We start from the raw sequence: 18,301 nt of genomic DNA, 5'->3' as shown, positions 1-18,301 counted from the left end.
AAAAAAAAAAAAAAAAAAAAAAAAAATGGATCTCATGGAACTAGAGAGTAGAATGGTGGTTTCCAAGAGCTGGGGCAGATGAGGTGGGGGATTGGGGGGATGTTGGCCAAAGGTTACAAAATTTCATTTAGATAGGAAGTTCAAGACATCTATTGTACAACAAGTTGGCTGTAGTTAATCATATTTTATATCCTTGAAAAATGCTAAAAGTGGATGTTAAGTGTTCTCACCACAAAAATGATAACTATGTGAGATAATACATTTGTTAATTAGCTAAATTTCATCAATCTGCAATGTATATATACTTCAAAACATCATGTTGTATATGATAAATGCATATACTTTTACCTGCCAATTTAAAAAATAAATACATCCACATATCATACAACCATTAAAATTATGTGTCTTTATTGAAATGAAAATAGAGTTACATATAGGGAGTAAGGGAAAACGAGTTACAAGTCTTATTTTTAAAAATCCACGTGTTGTTTCTCTATATATAGTCAAAAATAATAAAGATATAGATATAGTAGTCATCTTTGGGTAGTATGAGTGATTTTTTTCTTTTTGAGATAGGGTCTCACTCTGTCACCCAGGTTGAAGTGCAGTGGTCCAATCTCAACTCACTACAATCTTCACCTCCCAGGCTCAAGCAGTCTTCCCACCTCAGCCTCCAAAGTAGTTGGAACCACAGGTGCATGCCATCATGCCCAGATAATACTTATATATTTTGTAGAAATGGGTTTCACCATGTTGCCCAGACTGGTCTCAAACTCAGCTCAGGCAATCCACCCACCTCAGCTCCCCAAAGTGCTGGGATTACAGGTGTGAGCCACCACACCTGGCCACAAATGATTGCTGAAAACAATATAAAGCTTTCTCTTTATACTGTTTATTTTCATTTCTATAGTGAGAAGCTCTTATTTTTATTATCTAAAGATATAAGAATTATGCAAAAAATAAAATATCTCTTTTTGGGAAGACAAGGTGGGGATGACAGGGTCTCACTGTGTCACCCATGCTAGAGTGCAGTGGTGCCATTATGACTCACTGCAGCTTCAACCTCCTGGGTTCAATCGATCCTCATGTCTCGACCCCTTGAGTAGCTGGGACCACAGGCACATGCCACCACATCCATTTAATTTTTGTACTTTTTTGTAGAGATGGGGTTTCACCATCTCTACAGGCTGGTCTCAAACTCCTGGGCTCAAGCCATCTGCCAATCGTGGCCTTCCAAAATGCTGAGATTACAAGCATGAGCCACTACACCTGGACAAAAGTATCTTTATTGGAGGAAATTCCCTACTATTATTCCACATGTTTATATTATCCTAAGGAGGTATTTAATGTAACATTTATAGGAACAAAATTATTCTCAGATATTCAATATGTGCTCCAAATTATCATTGTGTCACCTCATTTTTTATTCTTTCTAAATGTAAAACTCCTTGAGTTTATATTCAAATTGGAGCATGTCTGAGATTAGTTAATCAAATAATGAACATTTCAACACATGCAAAAAAAAAAAAGAAATATTTTGCAAGCTTGTTTCTCTATGACTCCAGCAGCCAACTTAATAACATACTATTAACCTTCATTTCTGAAACTGTGGCTTCCTTTGTTTGGAAACTTATGACATTATGACATTTGCTAAGTCCTCTCATGATTTAGCATCACAATATAAAAAGGAGATGAAAAAGTTTTCTTTCTGTGGCATATGAACACACTTGAGTGATTAAGGCTGCCTAAATTACATCTAAATTGCAAATATTTATACATCAGTCTTAAATTCTCAAGCCTCTCTTGTCTTTTCAGGTGTCTACTGTTATCATGCCAAATGAGTTTCAGCAGGATTATGACATCAGAGATTGTGCTGCTGTGAAGGTCAGTACAATGCTGGAAAATCTGCATATTTAAAAAAATCCATCATCATATGCAGTCAAATAACAGATCCATGGAATGCCTTTGCATGTAGAGCATGACGTTAGATGCAGTAGGAGATAAGCACACCCATGGCCTGCCCCTCAGCAGCCTAACTTACACTTCATTTGAGAGGATAAAATTCATATTCAAGAAAACTTCCTTCATTACTATGCAGTAGTAAGCTCTAAATAAGTAGGCTGAGGAAGGTTAATGAAACTCAGAGGAGGAAGTGATTCCCGTGGCCATTGTCCAGGAAGAGGTGGGACTTGAACTGGGACTTTAAGGATGGATAGTTTCTACAGATGGGATAGGGTGAGGCTTTCTCATGCAAGGATGGTATGAGAAAGTGGCATAAAATAAGGTGGAAGTGGAAGGAAGCATGGAAGGCAGCGAAGAGAACAGAATACAGATCATGAAGTTTTCGTTGGTGCTGTCCTTGATAACAATATTAGGAAATTAGATTGATGCCAAGTTAAGGAATTTGTATACTTCTTGATGAGCAACAGGGCATTTTTTAAAGTTTCTGAGTAGGGAGGGTCATGTGAACTAAGGAGGATATGAGGAAGATTCATCTTGAGACAGATGTCAAGTGCAACAGTAAGATGGGAAGGCATAAAAGACCAGTTAGACATCTTCCTTCGCAGAATGCATTCATGTATCTATTTCATAAACAGTCCAAGGAGTCTGTGAGGCACTGGGGGATAGAACAATGACAAGGTACAAAGCATAGCCATTGTCTTCACAGAACGAAAGTCTAGTAGGAAATAAAGACAAATAAGCAATTAAGACACCACTGAGTAAGGACTATGACAGGTGAAATACAAGTTTTATGCAAGAACAAGAATATTATGAGACAATAATAATGATGGTGATGGTGATGGCGATGGTCCATGGTAGTGGTGATGATGATGATGGCAGCAGCTAACACTGATTAACTCCTTTATGAGCCAGCCACTGTGCTAGGCATGTCACACATGTCACTTAACGCATAAGCAATCTTGTGAGGTAGGCACTGTTACTGTATTCATCTCACATAGGAACTTGAGCTGTAATTTACTCCCGCTTACATGGAGTAAATTTAAACTGAACTGAAATTTAAACCCATGTGTGTCTGGGTCTGTTACCCTTAACCACCATTCTATATGATTAGGCATTTATAGAAACAGAAAGGGTACTGATTTATGGAGAAAATTTTAAGATTTTGTTTAGATATTTTGAATCCAAGCTAGCTGAGGTATATGCTATGGTAAGTTGAGATCAAGAGTCTTGAGTTGAAAGGAAAACGTATATTTAAGAAAAAGAAGGTGAAGGGCCAAGAATTGGATTTGGTGGAACTACCAACATATAGAGTGAAAAAAGATCAAGTTGGAGGAGACGTCAGGTAATCTTTGATTTATAGTCCAAGGCAGAGATTCAAGAAGGTTGCTCACCAGAAATGTTACAGGAAGGCTAAAGCAAATAAGAACTGATAAAGCCACAGGAAAGCACCTTTTTTTTTGGTGGGGGGGGGACGGAGTTTCACTCATGTTACCCAGGCTGGAGTGCAATGGCGCGATCTCGGCTCACCGCAACCTCCGCCTCCTGGGTTCAGGCAATTCTCCTGCCTCAGCTTTCTGAGTAGCTGGGATTACAGGCACGCGCCACCATGCCCAGCTAATGTTTTCTATTTTTAGTAGAGACGGGGTTTCACCGTGTTGACCAGGATGGTCTCGATCGCTTGACCTCGTGATCCACCCGCCTCGGCCTCCCAAAGTGCTGGGATTACAGGCTTGAGCCACCGCGCCCGGCCGAAAGCACCATTTTCAAAGTGACTCTCCTAGTAATAAACAGTGTCATTCATGGCATTTTTTGTGGGGGGACGGAGTGTCACTCTGTCGCCCAGGCAGGAGTGCAGTGGCACGATTTTGGCTCATTGCAACCTCCACCATCCAGGTTCAAGCGATTCTCCTGCCTCAGCCTCCCGAGTACCTGGAACTACAGGCACGTGCCACCACACCTGGCTAATTTTTTGTATTTTTAGTAGAGACGGGCTTTCACCATGTTAGCCAGGATGGTCTCGATCACCTGACCTTGTGATCTGCCCTCCTTGGCCTCACAAAGTGCTGGGATTATAGGCATGAGCCACCACGTGCAGCCTTCATGGCGTTTTTATAGAATTCCCAATTTAACACAAGAAAAGGTAAAAACTTCAGAGAAGCTTATGGGAACACTGGTACAATAAACTATAGTCTAGGTAAATAGAGTTTCCAAGTATGGAGAGATTTGAAAACCTGCCAAATAAATAAAGAAATACTAATGCAACCTGAATCCGGAACAAGCCCATCCAGGGCAGTGTTCTGTAAGAAAAATCTTACCTCACCTGCCAGAGAACCTCCAGAAACTTGGCCTTAAGAGAAAATAGTCCAAGAAGTGATGGATGTCTCTCCCAAGTCATGCTTCCTCTCTCCTTTTTCTCCTACTTGCCGGCTGGAATTGGCAGTGAGCCATCCTGGACCTTGTGGAGAAGGGCAAAATCCTAGAAATGGCATATGACAACACCAGAGAAGGAGCCTGGGCCACTGAGGCTGGACTTTTATGTCACTTTCTGATCTGATTTGATCACAGCTTGGTGCTTGGATATCTCTAAAATAAATATCCTAACAAAAATTGTCAGGCGTCGGGGAGAAAATCTGCATTTTGGATATAAACATGACTTTACAACATATTTCCTTTCTTAGCCCCTTTGAAGGCTCTTGCTCAGGGTATTACTGTTTAAATATTCCATTCATTCATGTGTTCATTTAGTAAACAAATACTTTAGGTGCCAGAGCTAACATAGAGATCAAAATCATAGGGCTTACAGTTTAGTGTTCCATAAGGAATGTATCGACTTCAAACTATTCTGCAATCCTTTTCCTCTTTTAGGTCATTCATAGGCCATGGCGAAGAGGTTGGCATTTCTTTGATGACAGAGAATTTATTTATTTGAGGCCTTTTGCTTGTGATACAAAACTTGAATGGGTGTGCCAAATTCCAAAAGGTAAGTGGTAATTATTCCTTTTCACAACCTTCTCATTTTAACATTGTCAATGCTCAGCTCAAAATACTTAAGGGAGCATTTTGATCTATAATTCTAATGTCTAAAAGTCTATAATGATGCAGTTAATATGTGGAGCACCCCTGCCTGACTCTGGTTTCTAATAGAAGGCTAGCTTATTGAAATTTGGTGATACTTTACTCTTTGATCATGGAAGAATTTGCACAGAAGATAAAGTTTAAGACTCATTTAGGGAGATTAGATTTTGGATGAAATAGTATTTTAAGCAAAAGAAGAAATATAGAATCATTTTAATTTTTTATTTTGATGCAAAATGAAAAAATAAAGATAGGAAAAAGAAGGCAAGAGTCAAGAAATAAAAATTTGGCAGGTCCCTGTAAAGCTTAGAAGAAATTTTCAATGAACTACAAAACTGCTAACACTTTTATGTAAACTCAAATTTGAGAAGCCAGTTAGATTGATAGTACAGCCTTTGATAACAGAAAGGAGGCGGGGGAACATAGATATAATTTTACTTCACTTTTTACCAGGAAAATATGAAATATTAAGAAAAATGTTAGGAAGATTTTAATTCTCAAATTATTATTATCATTTTTTAAGACGGAGTCTTGATCTGTCTCGCAGGCTGGAGTGCGGTGCTGCGATCTCGGCTCACTGTAGCCTCCACCTCCCAGGTTCAAGCAATTCTCCTGCGTTAGCCTCCCAAGTAGCTGGGACTACAGGCACCTGCTACCATGCCAGGCTAATTTTTGTGTTTTTAGTAGAGTCAAGGTTTCACCGTGGTGGCCAAGCTGGTCTCGAACTTCTGAACTCAAGTGATTGGCCCACTTCAGCCTCCCAAAGTGCTAGGATTACAGGCATGAGCCACCCCACCCAGCCTCAAATTATTTTTAAGCAGACATTGGCCATATTAAATTAATTAGCAGAAAACACCTAGAAATTTTTAAAATAAATCTCTGAACCAAATGTCAACAGATCATTGAAACTAAAGGTATATCCTCCTACAAGTTCTCAAAGAACCCAAAGTTCACATCATGGAACTGCCTATTAGAAGATTATTCTTTTTCCTAAAATAGTTAAAAGAGCTTCAGATGTGGCATTAGGTGCTGGCGAATCTCTTTCACAAAGGCAAACTGTGAAACCATTTATAAAAGAGAGTGTGTGTGTGTGTGTGTGTGTGTGTGTGTCTGTGTGTCTGTGTGTCTGTATGTGTATGGGTTTTTCTAAAGGATAAATTATGCCTGAGTTATTCCTGATTATTTGATTAAACTCGGAAAAGGGACAAAGGAAAACCAGTTTGGATATCCTTTAAACAAGTGGAAAAGTAATTCGCACATAATTAATTCGGACAATATCTCTGTTTTGAAGCATTAGTGTGAGCCTCCCATTACTCTCTGGCATTTGTTAGCATTCCACAGACAATGTCATTGTTCCAACCAAGGTGCCCTCAATGTGAGCTGCTGTCCCCACCTCCTGTTTGAGCAGTGGAGCAGACCCCAGAGTTTAAACAAGGACAACCTTAGAAATGGCAAATTAGTCGCCACAGGAAATAGTATAAAGGGCATTTGGAGGTATATATATATATATATATATATATATATATATATATATAAACATATATTTTTAACAAGAGAGAAAGGAATTAACTCGGCAAACATAAATCAATTAATCAAACAAATACATCTTCTAAGTAATTCTACCTCCATTGTCCCCATGCAGAAACAAAATAAAAAACTAATCTCCTGTTCTCAGCCTATTCCCAATTACTTGAAGAAATCAGTGATTGCTTGCTCCATGGTTTAAATGTTATGTTCACCCTTTTTTGACTGTACCTAAACTTCTAAGTTATGATGTGATACATTCACCTGGTTAGATATTTTCTTGGTTATTAGAGCAGCCTAAAGTTTACCCAACTTGTATTAATCTGTATTTTCTAGTTTTCTTAAAGAAATTTTCCTCTTATGTATCCTAAATCACCATGCCTTTTCTCTGGCTCTTGCCTTTTTATTACTTGGTTCTAATTAATCCTCTCTTCCCTAAAAGAGATATTTTGTCAACCTGTAAATGTGAAGTAACCTTAATCCCTGAATATTTGTACTTTTTAAATATTCTTTTTTTTATTGAGAAAACTGTGTCAAAAATAAGGTTCATAAAATTGTTTTTAGGAAAATTACCTATGATGCCATTACCCAAACATAGCTATTTTTATTGTAACTCTTGATACCTTGTACACACATACATGTTTGTAATCTTGTATAAAAACACACCTAGCATCCTGCTTTTCTCACTAATTTAAAGATATGTAAAGGTTAGACATAGCTTTCCCTCCCCCCACACATAAATAATCAGAAATCTTTGACAAGATTACAGACAAGAAACTGTATACATTTTGAACTGACTTGCAGCATTATTGTTGGAAATTATCCAATATGAATAGAATTGGCTTAGAGAGAGAGACCAAAGATGCTAGCTATGCAGGCAGTCCTCTGAGTTAGGTCTTCTGTTGCCTGAGGCCCACATGCCACACCAAAATTAAGAACAGCTATTTTACTCTGTAATTTCTAAGGTTAAGCGAATGATGTCTCTGACTTGAAGCCAGTGTGATCTGTGGTCAGAATGAAAAGGGGGAGGAAAGCAAATAGGCTCCCATGAGGAACTGCTCTGTGCCTGGTCCTGTGCTGGCCGCTTTCTCCAGGGCATCACACGTGACCTTCGCTCCCTGTGAGTTAGGTGGCCATCTACTTTTCATAGAGGGGAAAATCAAGGCTCAGAGAGAGTTAAGCAACTCATCTGAAATACCACAGCAGCAAAATGTATAAGGGCATTTGCACACTGATCTGCCCAGCTTCCGAGCCTGGAGTTCTGTGTAGCATGCCTTATTTCCTCCATTTCCATCTGGGAATTCTGAGTGATTTTATTATTTTCCTCTCAGTTTTGTCTCATCTTCTCAAAATGTTCATCACTGGAGCATTGTACATTGTTTCCAAGGATATCATGGAAGACAATGAACTCTCTCAACCTAAGTTTACAGAATAGTTATTCGTTCCATTAGATTGAGAAGTGGTTCTAGAATGATGATTATTTTGGTTCCTATTTCTTATTGCTTTTGTGTAATACATATGATATCATCATTTACTTTCTAATTCTTAGCTATATTTTATCCTTCTATACTTCCTTTGTGATCTCTATGACAAAGGGAAAAGACTGCTAGAAATACTTCATTCATATTTAACAGATCTGCCTTTTGATCGCTCCTAAAGCAGCTTTAGCATCAGCCCCACAAAATACAACTAAGGTGATCAAAACGTGAAGTGACCTGTCCAGAAATGGACAAGCCTCAGCAATACTGCAAGACTTTTTGAGCTACTTTGAAGGCTCTACTTATAGTACACCCTGATCTGTCATTGAACACTAATGCCACTTGCTTTCTTCCTCGTATAGGCCACACTCCAAAAACACCAGACTGGTACAATCCAGGTGAGTTAAAAAAAAACTAAAATTTAACCAAAGCTGCTTTTACCTTTTCACTAATGCATTTAGTTAACTATTCAAGTGCCAGCTTCTTCTCTATACGTCTTCAAGTGAAATAAAATTTCTCCAGGCAAGGAAGGTGAGTGACTGGTGTGGGATGAGGTGATTAAGGTGGCTTTTTCCTTCCCTGTGAGTGCAGGGGAGTGGCAGAGTCATTAGCTCAGATATCTCTTGTTTCTTATACTCAGTACTGCCCCAGCCAGAGAGGGCCGGTAATCTGAATTACTATTTGCACTTTTGAACATTAACTTATACTTGGAGGACACAGTTTGCTTTGCATAGTCATAACTCGAATCTTTTTCTTCTTCTTCTTTAGAGCGTGCTGGGATTCATGGACCTCCACTTATAATTGAAGGAAGTGAATATTGGTTTGTTGCTGATGTTCACCTAAACTATGAAGAAGCTGTCCTATACTGTGCCAGCAATCACAGCTTTCTTGCTACTGTAACATCTTTTGCAGGACTAAGAGCCATCAGAAACAAAATAGCAAATGTAATTTAAAATAATATATTTTAAATGTATTTCTTATTTTTATATTTATTCCATTTAAAAATATTTCAAAAATTTTGCCAAAATCTACAAAAGTTAAATTTTCCTTTAATGTAAGATTTGCCTTACAACATCCAAATTTGTTTCATGTTTGAAAAATTAAGTAGAATTGCTTATGTTTTAAAATATACAAGATTAACAATAAATATCACTTCATAAGGTAAATAGCAGTAGATAATATAAATGATTCTAATTCCCTGTCATGTTTTTTACTAAAAGTCAACTTTATAGTTAACTTGAGTTTTTGTTTCTACTAATAAGTAACTTTGCAAATAGCTTTTGTGAAGAAAAATAATTTCTCTATTTTAAAATTTATAATTAATTGCAATAGGATACTGTATGCCCACTTAAAGTATTAGTCAAATAAATATATGCCCGTAATTACAGCTATTGTATTTCCTGTACCCAAAATAGGATCTGTAAATATACAGAGAGTTTTCAACTATTCTTTGGCAAAAGGTCCTGGCTTGTATAATTTTGAGATCTAAGTAAGGAATGTCTAGAAATTATAGTGGTTAGTGGTTATAGTAAGACAAGGTATTTGAACCAAAACCCTCAAGAAAGCTCAGCACCTATAAGAATGGATTTTGGTTTGTTTTTCAGATATCTGGTGCTGAACAGAAGTGGTGGATGAGAACTAGTGAGGAGCCAATAGATCATTATTTTTCATAGTAAGTGACATCATTGATTTTACCTTTGTAAAGTTATCACTTAAAAGAAGCAATTTCTTTTATTAAATGGATTTTTATTTATAAATAGTTTGAATATTAACCCATAAACTGCCTAGATTAGAAAAACCAAGTCCTTTTGCATGTTGGCATCAAGAAAAAAGGGGTATAAAATAATGGTATTAACATTAAATTTAGAAATAAAATAACTTACAGTAAAAAGAAAAAAATGGAACACCTAATTACATTAGTTGTTGTGAAATCTGTCGTTTTCTTTCAGCTCACGACATCCATGGCACCGCTTTCATGTGACATTTGGAGAGGAATGCTTGTACATATCTCCCAAGACTTGGCTTATGGGTAAAGTTAATTCTAACTCCTCTAATGCTTATTATGTAATATGTGAACCTCAGTTTCTGTTTCTAGCTTAATCTTGTTTTCCTTTTGATTATATGTTTGGTAACTTCATCTTACTCTGATTTATTATCAACAACAATAGCTCAAATTCCCAATGCAAATAAAATCACTTTTCACTGTGAATATTTTAACTTCCTTTATCCTTAAGCAGTTACTTAGAAATAAACTTACCACTTTCCTAATTGATAAATGTCTAAGCAAATTTTCAAAGATAAGCAGGCAGCAGTTCTAACATATAGTTTAGGTTAGGTCCCCTTCTTCCCCTGATTACTCTGCCCCTTCAACTCTCTTCCTACCTCTTGCCTTCATTCTGGGACAATATGGTAGTTATGTAAAATGTGTAATGTTTTAAAACAGTATTGGTATGCTGCAAACTACCGATAAAAATAATCACAGAAGACAGAAATGGCTAGAGAAGAAATGGAACATATTTTAAGCATTTGGGAAAGATTGATTTCAAGAGCCTTTCTTTACTACTGGGTTGCTTTTGAAATGTGGTGACCGGGCGCGGTGGCTCACGCCTGTAATCCCAGCACTTTGGGAGGCTGAAGCAGGCAAATCACTTGATGCAAAGGAGTTCAAGACCAGCCTGGCCAACATGGTGAATCCTTGTCTCTACTAAAAATGCAAAAGTTAGCCGAGTATGGTGCCATGCACCTGTAATCCCAGCTACTTGCGAGGCTGAAGTACGAGAATCACTTGAACCTGGGAGGCAGAGGATGCAGTAAACCAAGATCACACCGCTGCACTCCAGCCTGGGCAAGAGTGAGACTCTGTCTCAAAAAAAAAAAAAAAAATGTGCTGGCTGAAAAATTCTCACCATAGTAATCCTTGCTTTTCATTTCTCAGACTTAGGTAAACCAGTAGACTGTAGTACCAAGTTGCCCTTCATCTGTGAAAAATATAATGTTTCTTCATTAGAGAAATACAGCCCAGATTCTGCAGCTAAAGTGCAATGTTCTGAGCATTGGATTCCTTTTCAGAATAAGGTAAAAAGAGAATTGCTACATTGTGCAAAAATGATTGCTTCCATGCTGGTTGTATGGCCTATGACAGAATGGCAGCCCTTTAGTGTGACAACATCACTGAGATAGACTCTGCATGTTTTAGGATCCCACCTGGCCCCCTGTATCACCAGAAACCGTGGAGGATATCAAGAATTAACTCTTAAGTTGGTCATGCCTACAGCTCTTTTAAAGTGCAGCATTTCTATTGTTACTACTAACACTTAAATTAACTGTTAAAGTTCATCTGTTAATGGATTGGGATGCCTTGAATAGTCAGGACTATCTCTATGGTATTATAGGACACTGACTTAATTTCTGGCTTGTGTTTTCTTTTTCCCCTCAAGGAGAGCATCCAAGTAGCATCTGCCAATCAAATTAGACCAGCATTTCACAAACTACTTTTTGGGGACTATACATATGCAACAAAATATTCATCATTGATCTTGCCTCCAAATGGGGGTTTTATGATTAAATAGGTTTGAGAATTGCTGCATTCTGTGTCTGCCTTTTTGAGATGCATAATCCATGTTGGTATATGTATCTATTAGGAAATGCATTTAGCTGCTGAAGAGAGGTTGCTCCAGTATGTTAAAACACTTATTCTGTCGCATTAAAGTCATTTGAAGATAAGCAGGTTTGTGTGGAAACACCATGAAGTCTTCAAAACCAGATTTCTTTTGTTTTTGCTCTGTCATCCTTAATATAAGGCCTCCAAGCTTAAACTCACGGTGTTCTCTCTAGGGTCTTTTCTAGAAGTTACCCAATGAGTTTATCTACATTGGGTATCTTGGCTCATTGACCACTCCAGTCTATAAGAAAGCTGGAAAAAAATTTTTGTAGAATGTTTCAAGGAACACAATTTGGGACATACCGCTCTATACTAAAGTGATCATAATGTCAAGAAGGAAAAGAAGAAATGTGTCTGACAGCTGAAAGCATCTGTAGGGAAGTTAGGGTACATTTTACTTTTGAAAGTTAGGACAATCTTTATAATTCCTCAAGGTAATAGTACTATGTTAATTTGCATAGCTGACATAACTTTGAAGTAAAATATCCTGCCAAGAAAGAGATGAATTTTTAAACAGTGTTTCTTGATATAAGGAGACGATGATTAAGGGCACAGATTAAGAAATCAGGTGGAACAGAGTATACTGACTTTACTATTGTGTGGCTACTGCACTTATGGGTCAAGTTATTTAATATCCTTGTGCCTCAGTTTCTCTCTCCATTGTGAGAGTTAGATGAGATAATACACAAACTGCTTACACATAGGAAGCACTCAATAAATGGGAGACTTTTAAATATGTATATATTTAAATATAAAGATATGTATATGTTAAAATATATAAAGATAATATAAATATATATAAAGATATTTACAGATCTATATTTAAAGATATTATAACTATTTATATTATATATTTATAAATATATAAATATATAAATTATATATAAATATCTAAATTGTATATAAATATATAAATTAAAAATTATATATATATTTATATTATATTTATATATATATGTTACATTTATATTTATATATAATTATATAAATATATTTAAATATATAAATTATAAATATATAAATAAAAATTATATATTTATATATTTATATTATATTTTATATATATTTATATTACATTTATATTTATATATAATTTATATATATGTAGATATAAGATAAACATATATATTTAAAGGTAATTATAAATATTTATATTTATAAATATATAAATTATATGATTATATATTTATATATATTTATATGGTATATTTATAAATATATAAATATATACTTATATAAAATTATATATTTATATATTTATATTAAATATATGTTTATACTTATATATATTTATATTAAATATATATATGTTTATACTTATATATATTTATATTAAATATTTATATTTATAATATATTTGTATTAAATATATATTTATATATTTATAAATATATTATAAATATAATTAAAATATTTATAATTGTCTTTAAATATATATCTTTAAATATATTTATAATATATTTACTATATGTATTTTATATATTTAATATATAAATATATTAAATATTTGGATTTATATATAAATATATTAAATATATATTTAGATTATTCTTTAAATATATATTTAAATATATATGTTTAAAGATATCCCATATACATTTATATATATCATATATATATGTCAAAGTTTGAAGACCGCTCTTCAGTTGTTTAAATTGAGAAGGTAGTTTGATCCCAGGAGCTCAAGGTTACAGTGAGCTATGATTGTACCACTGCACTCCAGCCTGTGTGACAGAGAGAGACCCTGTCTCTTAAAAAAAAATAATTAATGAAAGCATAAACTTGAATTCTTATGGTACTACATTGCAAATTACCATATCTCACAGACCAAAAATTAACAGCCCTCTAAAAGATGAAGCCTTTTCTTTCTATGTGAGCGTTCCTGTATCTGGAATCTCATCCTTCACATATGCCTTTGTTTGCAGTGTTTTCTGAAGATCAAACCCATGTCTCTCACATTTTCTCAAGCAAGTGATATCTGTAACTCATATGGTGGTACCCTTCCTTCAGTGTTGAGCCAGACTGAACAAGGTACTGTAATTATTTGGGAAACATGTTTTATTCTGATCTGGGACCAGGTTGGTTTTAGGAGGCTATGGGAATAACATACAAAATTATTATTAAACTTTTTAATGGAACAGATAAAAGACTATCTTGATAGTTAGATAAGCAAAAGATATTCATTGACATTTTTAGTATATCTTTAATTTGAATAGATCAAATGCTTTTTAAAAATCTCTTTCTAACAGATTTTATTACATCCTTGCTTCCGGATATGGAAGCTACTTTATGGATTGGTTTGCGCTGGACTGCCTATGAAAGGATAAACAAATGGACAGATAACAGAGAACTGACATACAGTAACTTTCACCCATTACTGGTTAGTAGGAGGCTGAGATTACCAGAAAACGTAAGTTTTTTTTTTAATCAGTATTCTTCATACCTCTGTGAAATATTTGTCTTTCATACATAAGAGCAAAGGCCTACTGTATTCCTTTTACATGAAATGTGTAGAATAGGCACATCTAAGATAGTAAGTGGGTTATTGGTTGCTAGAGGCTAAGAAGGATGGAGGGATTGGGAGTAGTAACTAAAGGGTATGGAGTCTTCTTTTGTGGGATGACAAAGATGTTCTAAGATTTATGGGGTGATGGTTGTGTAACTCTGTGAATATACTAAAAACTATTGAATAGTTACTTTAAATGAGCAAATTGTCTCATATATGAATTATAGCTCAGTAAAGCTATTACAAGAACAACAGGTGCCTCCCCACCCTTCTGGTGGATGCACTGGTTTTCCACAGTAGCATCAGATTCCATAGCACTTCTTTCATAACCATGTAAAACCATCAAGTAGTAAGTTGTAAACAGAAGCAAATACAGGTGTTTTGCTTTACAGTTTGGGACTTTGGGCTCTCAGCCTGAGTCTGTTGAGGTAAAAAGTATAAAATTGGCAACTGGTGATCACTTTTCTCCAAGACCTAAATATAAAGAAGTCAGAGAAGGGAAAAGAGCATGATATCAACAGTAGTTATGCTGACACCACAGTATTACCGCCCACTGCTTCTGTTCTCTATACTTTCTGGATGCAGATCACCTTTTGCACAAAGGGCAAAGATTTAGAAATTAACATAAAAGTCTAATTCTGAAAGTATGTCTTAGACAGTAATCAACTAATGTTCCTGACATAATGTTACTTTGCTCAAAGTTAATGTTGGTAGCAAAGGAAATTCTGAATCATGAGTAACTATGTACAACATAAATACCAAATTATTACTTGGTTATAGAAGATGTGGAAGTTAGAGTAGACACAGCAATGAAAAATGTCAACCCAACAAAAGAAAGGATATCAGGGATTGAAGATCAACTCAATGAAATAAAGCGAGAAGACAAGATTAGAGAAAAAAGAGTGAAAAGAAATGAACAAAGCCTCCACTAAATACAGGATTATGTGAAAAGTTGTACTACATTTGATTGATGTACCTGAAAGTGAAGGGGAGAGTGAAACCAAGCTGGAAAACATTCTTCAGGATACTATCCAGGAAAACTTCCCCAACCTAGCAAGGCAGGCCAACATTCAAATTCAGGGAATACAGAGAACACCACAAACATGCTCCTCAAGACAAGCAACCCCAAGACACATAATCATTAGATTCACCAAGGTTGAAATGAAGGAAAAAATGCTAAAGGCAGCCAGAGAGAACACTCGGGTTACCTGCAAAGGGAAACCCATCAGACTAACAGTGGCTGTCTCAGCAGAAACCTTCAAAGTCAGAAGTGAGTGGGGGCCAATATTCAACATTCTTAAAGAAAAGAATTTTTAACCCAGAATTTCACATTCAGTCAAACTAAGCTTCATAAGCAAAGGAGAAATAAAATCCTTTACGGACAAGCAAATGCTGAGAGATATTGTCACCACCAGGCCTGCCCTACAGAAGCTCCTGAAGGAAGCACTAGACATGGAAAGGAACAACCAGCACCAGCCACTGCAAAAACATACCAAATTGTAAAGACCATCAACAGTAGGAAGAAACTGCATCAACTAACAAGCAAAATAACCAGCTAGCATCATAAAGGCAGGATCAAATTCACACATAATAATATTAATCTTAAATGTAAATGAGCTAAATGCCCCAATTAAAATACATAGACTGGCAAATTGGATCAAGACCCATCAGTGTGCTGTATTCAGGAGACCCATCTCAAGTGCAAAGACACACATAGGCACAAAATAAAGAAATGGAGGAAGATTTACCAAGCAAATGGAAAGCAAAAAAAAAGCAGGGGTCTCAATCCTAGTCTCTGATAAAACAGAGTTTAAACCATCAAAGATCAGAAGAGACAAAGAAGGGCATTACATAATGGTAAAGGGATCAATGCAACAAGAAAAGCTAACTATTTTAAATATATATGCACCCTATGCAGGAGCACCCAGATTCATAAAGCAAGTTCTTAGAGACTTAGACTCCCACAAAATAATAGTGGGAGACTTTAAATTTAACCCCACTGTCAGTATTAGACAGATCAGTGAAACAGAAAATTAACAAGAATATCTAGGACTTGAACTCAGCTCTGGACCAAGTGGACCTAATAGACATCTACAGAACCCTCCACCTCAAATCAGCAGAATATACATTCTTCTCGGCACCACATTGCACCTATTCTAAAACTGACCACATAATTGGAAGTAAAATAATCCTCAGCAAATGCAAAAGACTGGAAAGCATAACAGTCTCTCAGACCACAGTGCAATCAAATTAGAACTCATGATTAAGAAACTCACTCAAAACCACTCAACTACAGAGAGACTGAACAACCTGCTCCTAAATGACTACTGGATAAATAACAAAATAAAGACGTTCTTTGAAAACAATGAGAATGAAGACACAATGTCCCAGAATCTCTGGGACACACTTAAAGCAGTGTGTAGAGGGAAATTTATAGCACTAAATGCCCAACAAAGCAGGAAAGATCTAAATTGACACCCTAATGTCACAATTAAAAGAACTAGAAAAGCAAGAACAAACAAATTCAAAAGCCAGCAGAAGATCAGAGCAGAACTGAAGGAGATAGAGACACAAAAAACCCTTAAAAAAAATCAATGAATCCAGGAGCTTGTTTTTTGAAAAGATCAACAAAATATATAAACTGCTAGCCAGACTAATAAGAAAAAAGAGAAGAATCAAATAGATGCAATAAAAAATGATAAAGGCAGTATCACCCTCAATCCCATAGAAATACAAACTACCATCAGAGAATACTATAAACACCTCTATGCAAGTAAGCCAGAACATCTAGAAGAAATGGATAAATTCCCGGACACTTATACCCTCCCAAGACTAAACAAGGAAGAAGTCAAATCCCTGAATAGACGAAAAACAAGATCTGAAATTGAGGCAGCAATGAATAGCCTACCAACCAAAAAAGTCCAAGACCAGACGATTTCATAGCCAAATTCTACCAGAGGTACAAAGAGGAGCTGGTACCATTCCTTCTGAAATGATTCCAAACAATAGAAAAAGAGGGAATCCTCCCTAACTCATTTTTGAGGCCAGTACCATCCTGATAACCAAAATCTGGCAGAGAGAAAACTAAAAAAGAAAATTTCAGGCCAATATCCCTGATGAACATCAATGTGAAAATCCTCAATAAAACACTGGCAAACATAATCCAACAGCACATCAAGAAGCTTATCCACAATCAAGTCAGCTTCATCCCTGGGATGCAAGGTTAGTTCAACATACACAAATCAATAAACATATTTCATGACATAAACAGAAACAAAGACAAAAATTACATGATTACCTCAATAGATACAGAGAAGGCCTTCAACAAAATTCAACAACGCTTCATGATAAAAACTCTCAATAAACTAGGTATCAATGGAACATATCTCAAAATAATAAGAACTATTTATGACAAACCCACAGCCAATATCATACTGAATGGGCAAAAACTGGAAGCATTCCCTTTGAAAACTGACACAGGCAAGGATGCTCTCTGTCTCACCACTCCTATTCAACACAGTATTGGAAGTTCTGGCCAGGACAGTCAGGCAAGAGAAAGAAATAAAGGGTATCCAAATAGGTAAAGAGGAAGTCAAATTGTCTCTATTTGCAGACAGCATGATTGTATATTTAGAAGACTCCATCATCTCAGTCCAAAATCTCCTTAAGCTGATAAGCAATTTCAGCAGTCTTAGGATACAAAATCAATATGCACAAAACACAAGCATTTCTATACACCAATAACAGACAAACAGAGAGCCAAATCATAAGTAAACTCCCATCATAATTGCTACAAAGAGAATAAAATACCTAAGAATACAACTTGCAAGGGATGTGAAGGACCTCTTCAAGGAGAATTACAAACCACTGCTCAAGGAAATCAGAGAGGATAAAACAAATGGAAAACATTCCATGCTCATGGACAGGAAGAATCAATATCATGAAAATGGCCATATTACCCATAGTAATCTATAGATTCCCCATCAGGCTGCCATTGACTTTCTTCACAGAATTGGAAAAAAATACCTTAAATTTCATGTGGAACCAAAAAACAGCCCACATAGCCAAGACAATTCTAAGCAAAAAAAAAAAAAA

General features: G+C 35.9%; 1 protein-coding gene across 1 annotated transcript in view; it reads left to right on the top strand.

Moving 5' to 3' along the window:
- Nucleotides 1–18,301, top strand: part of LOC108316766 (lymphocyte antigen 75) — a 145,377-nt gene that overhangs the window by 43,257 nt on the left and 83,819 nt on the right. The window contains 9 exon segments of the mRNA XM_017546868.2: nt 1,816–1,884; nt 4,828–4,942; nt 8,402–8,437; nt 8,808–8,983; nt 9,644–9,711; nt 9,989–10,068; nt 10,975–11,114; nt 13,626–13,731; nt 13,950–14,110. Coding sequence (XP_017402357.1) covers nt 1,816–1,884; nt 4,828–4,942; nt 8,402–8,437; nt 8,808–8,983; nt 9,644–9,711; nt 9,989–10,068; nt 10,975–11,114; nt 13,626–13,731; nt 13,950–14,110 — 951 coding nt within the window.

This window comes from Cebus imitator, unplaced genomic scaffold, assembly GCF_001604975.1.
Source record: "Cebus imitator isolate Cc_AM_T3 unplaced genomic scaffold, Cebus_imitator-1.0 Scaffold10, whole genome shotgun sequence".
Taxonomy (NCBI): domain Eukaryota; kingdom Metazoa; phylum Chordata; class Mammalia; order Primates; family Cebidae; genus Cebus; species Cebus imitator.
This window is presented reverse-complemented; position numbering and strand designations above follow the sequence as displayed.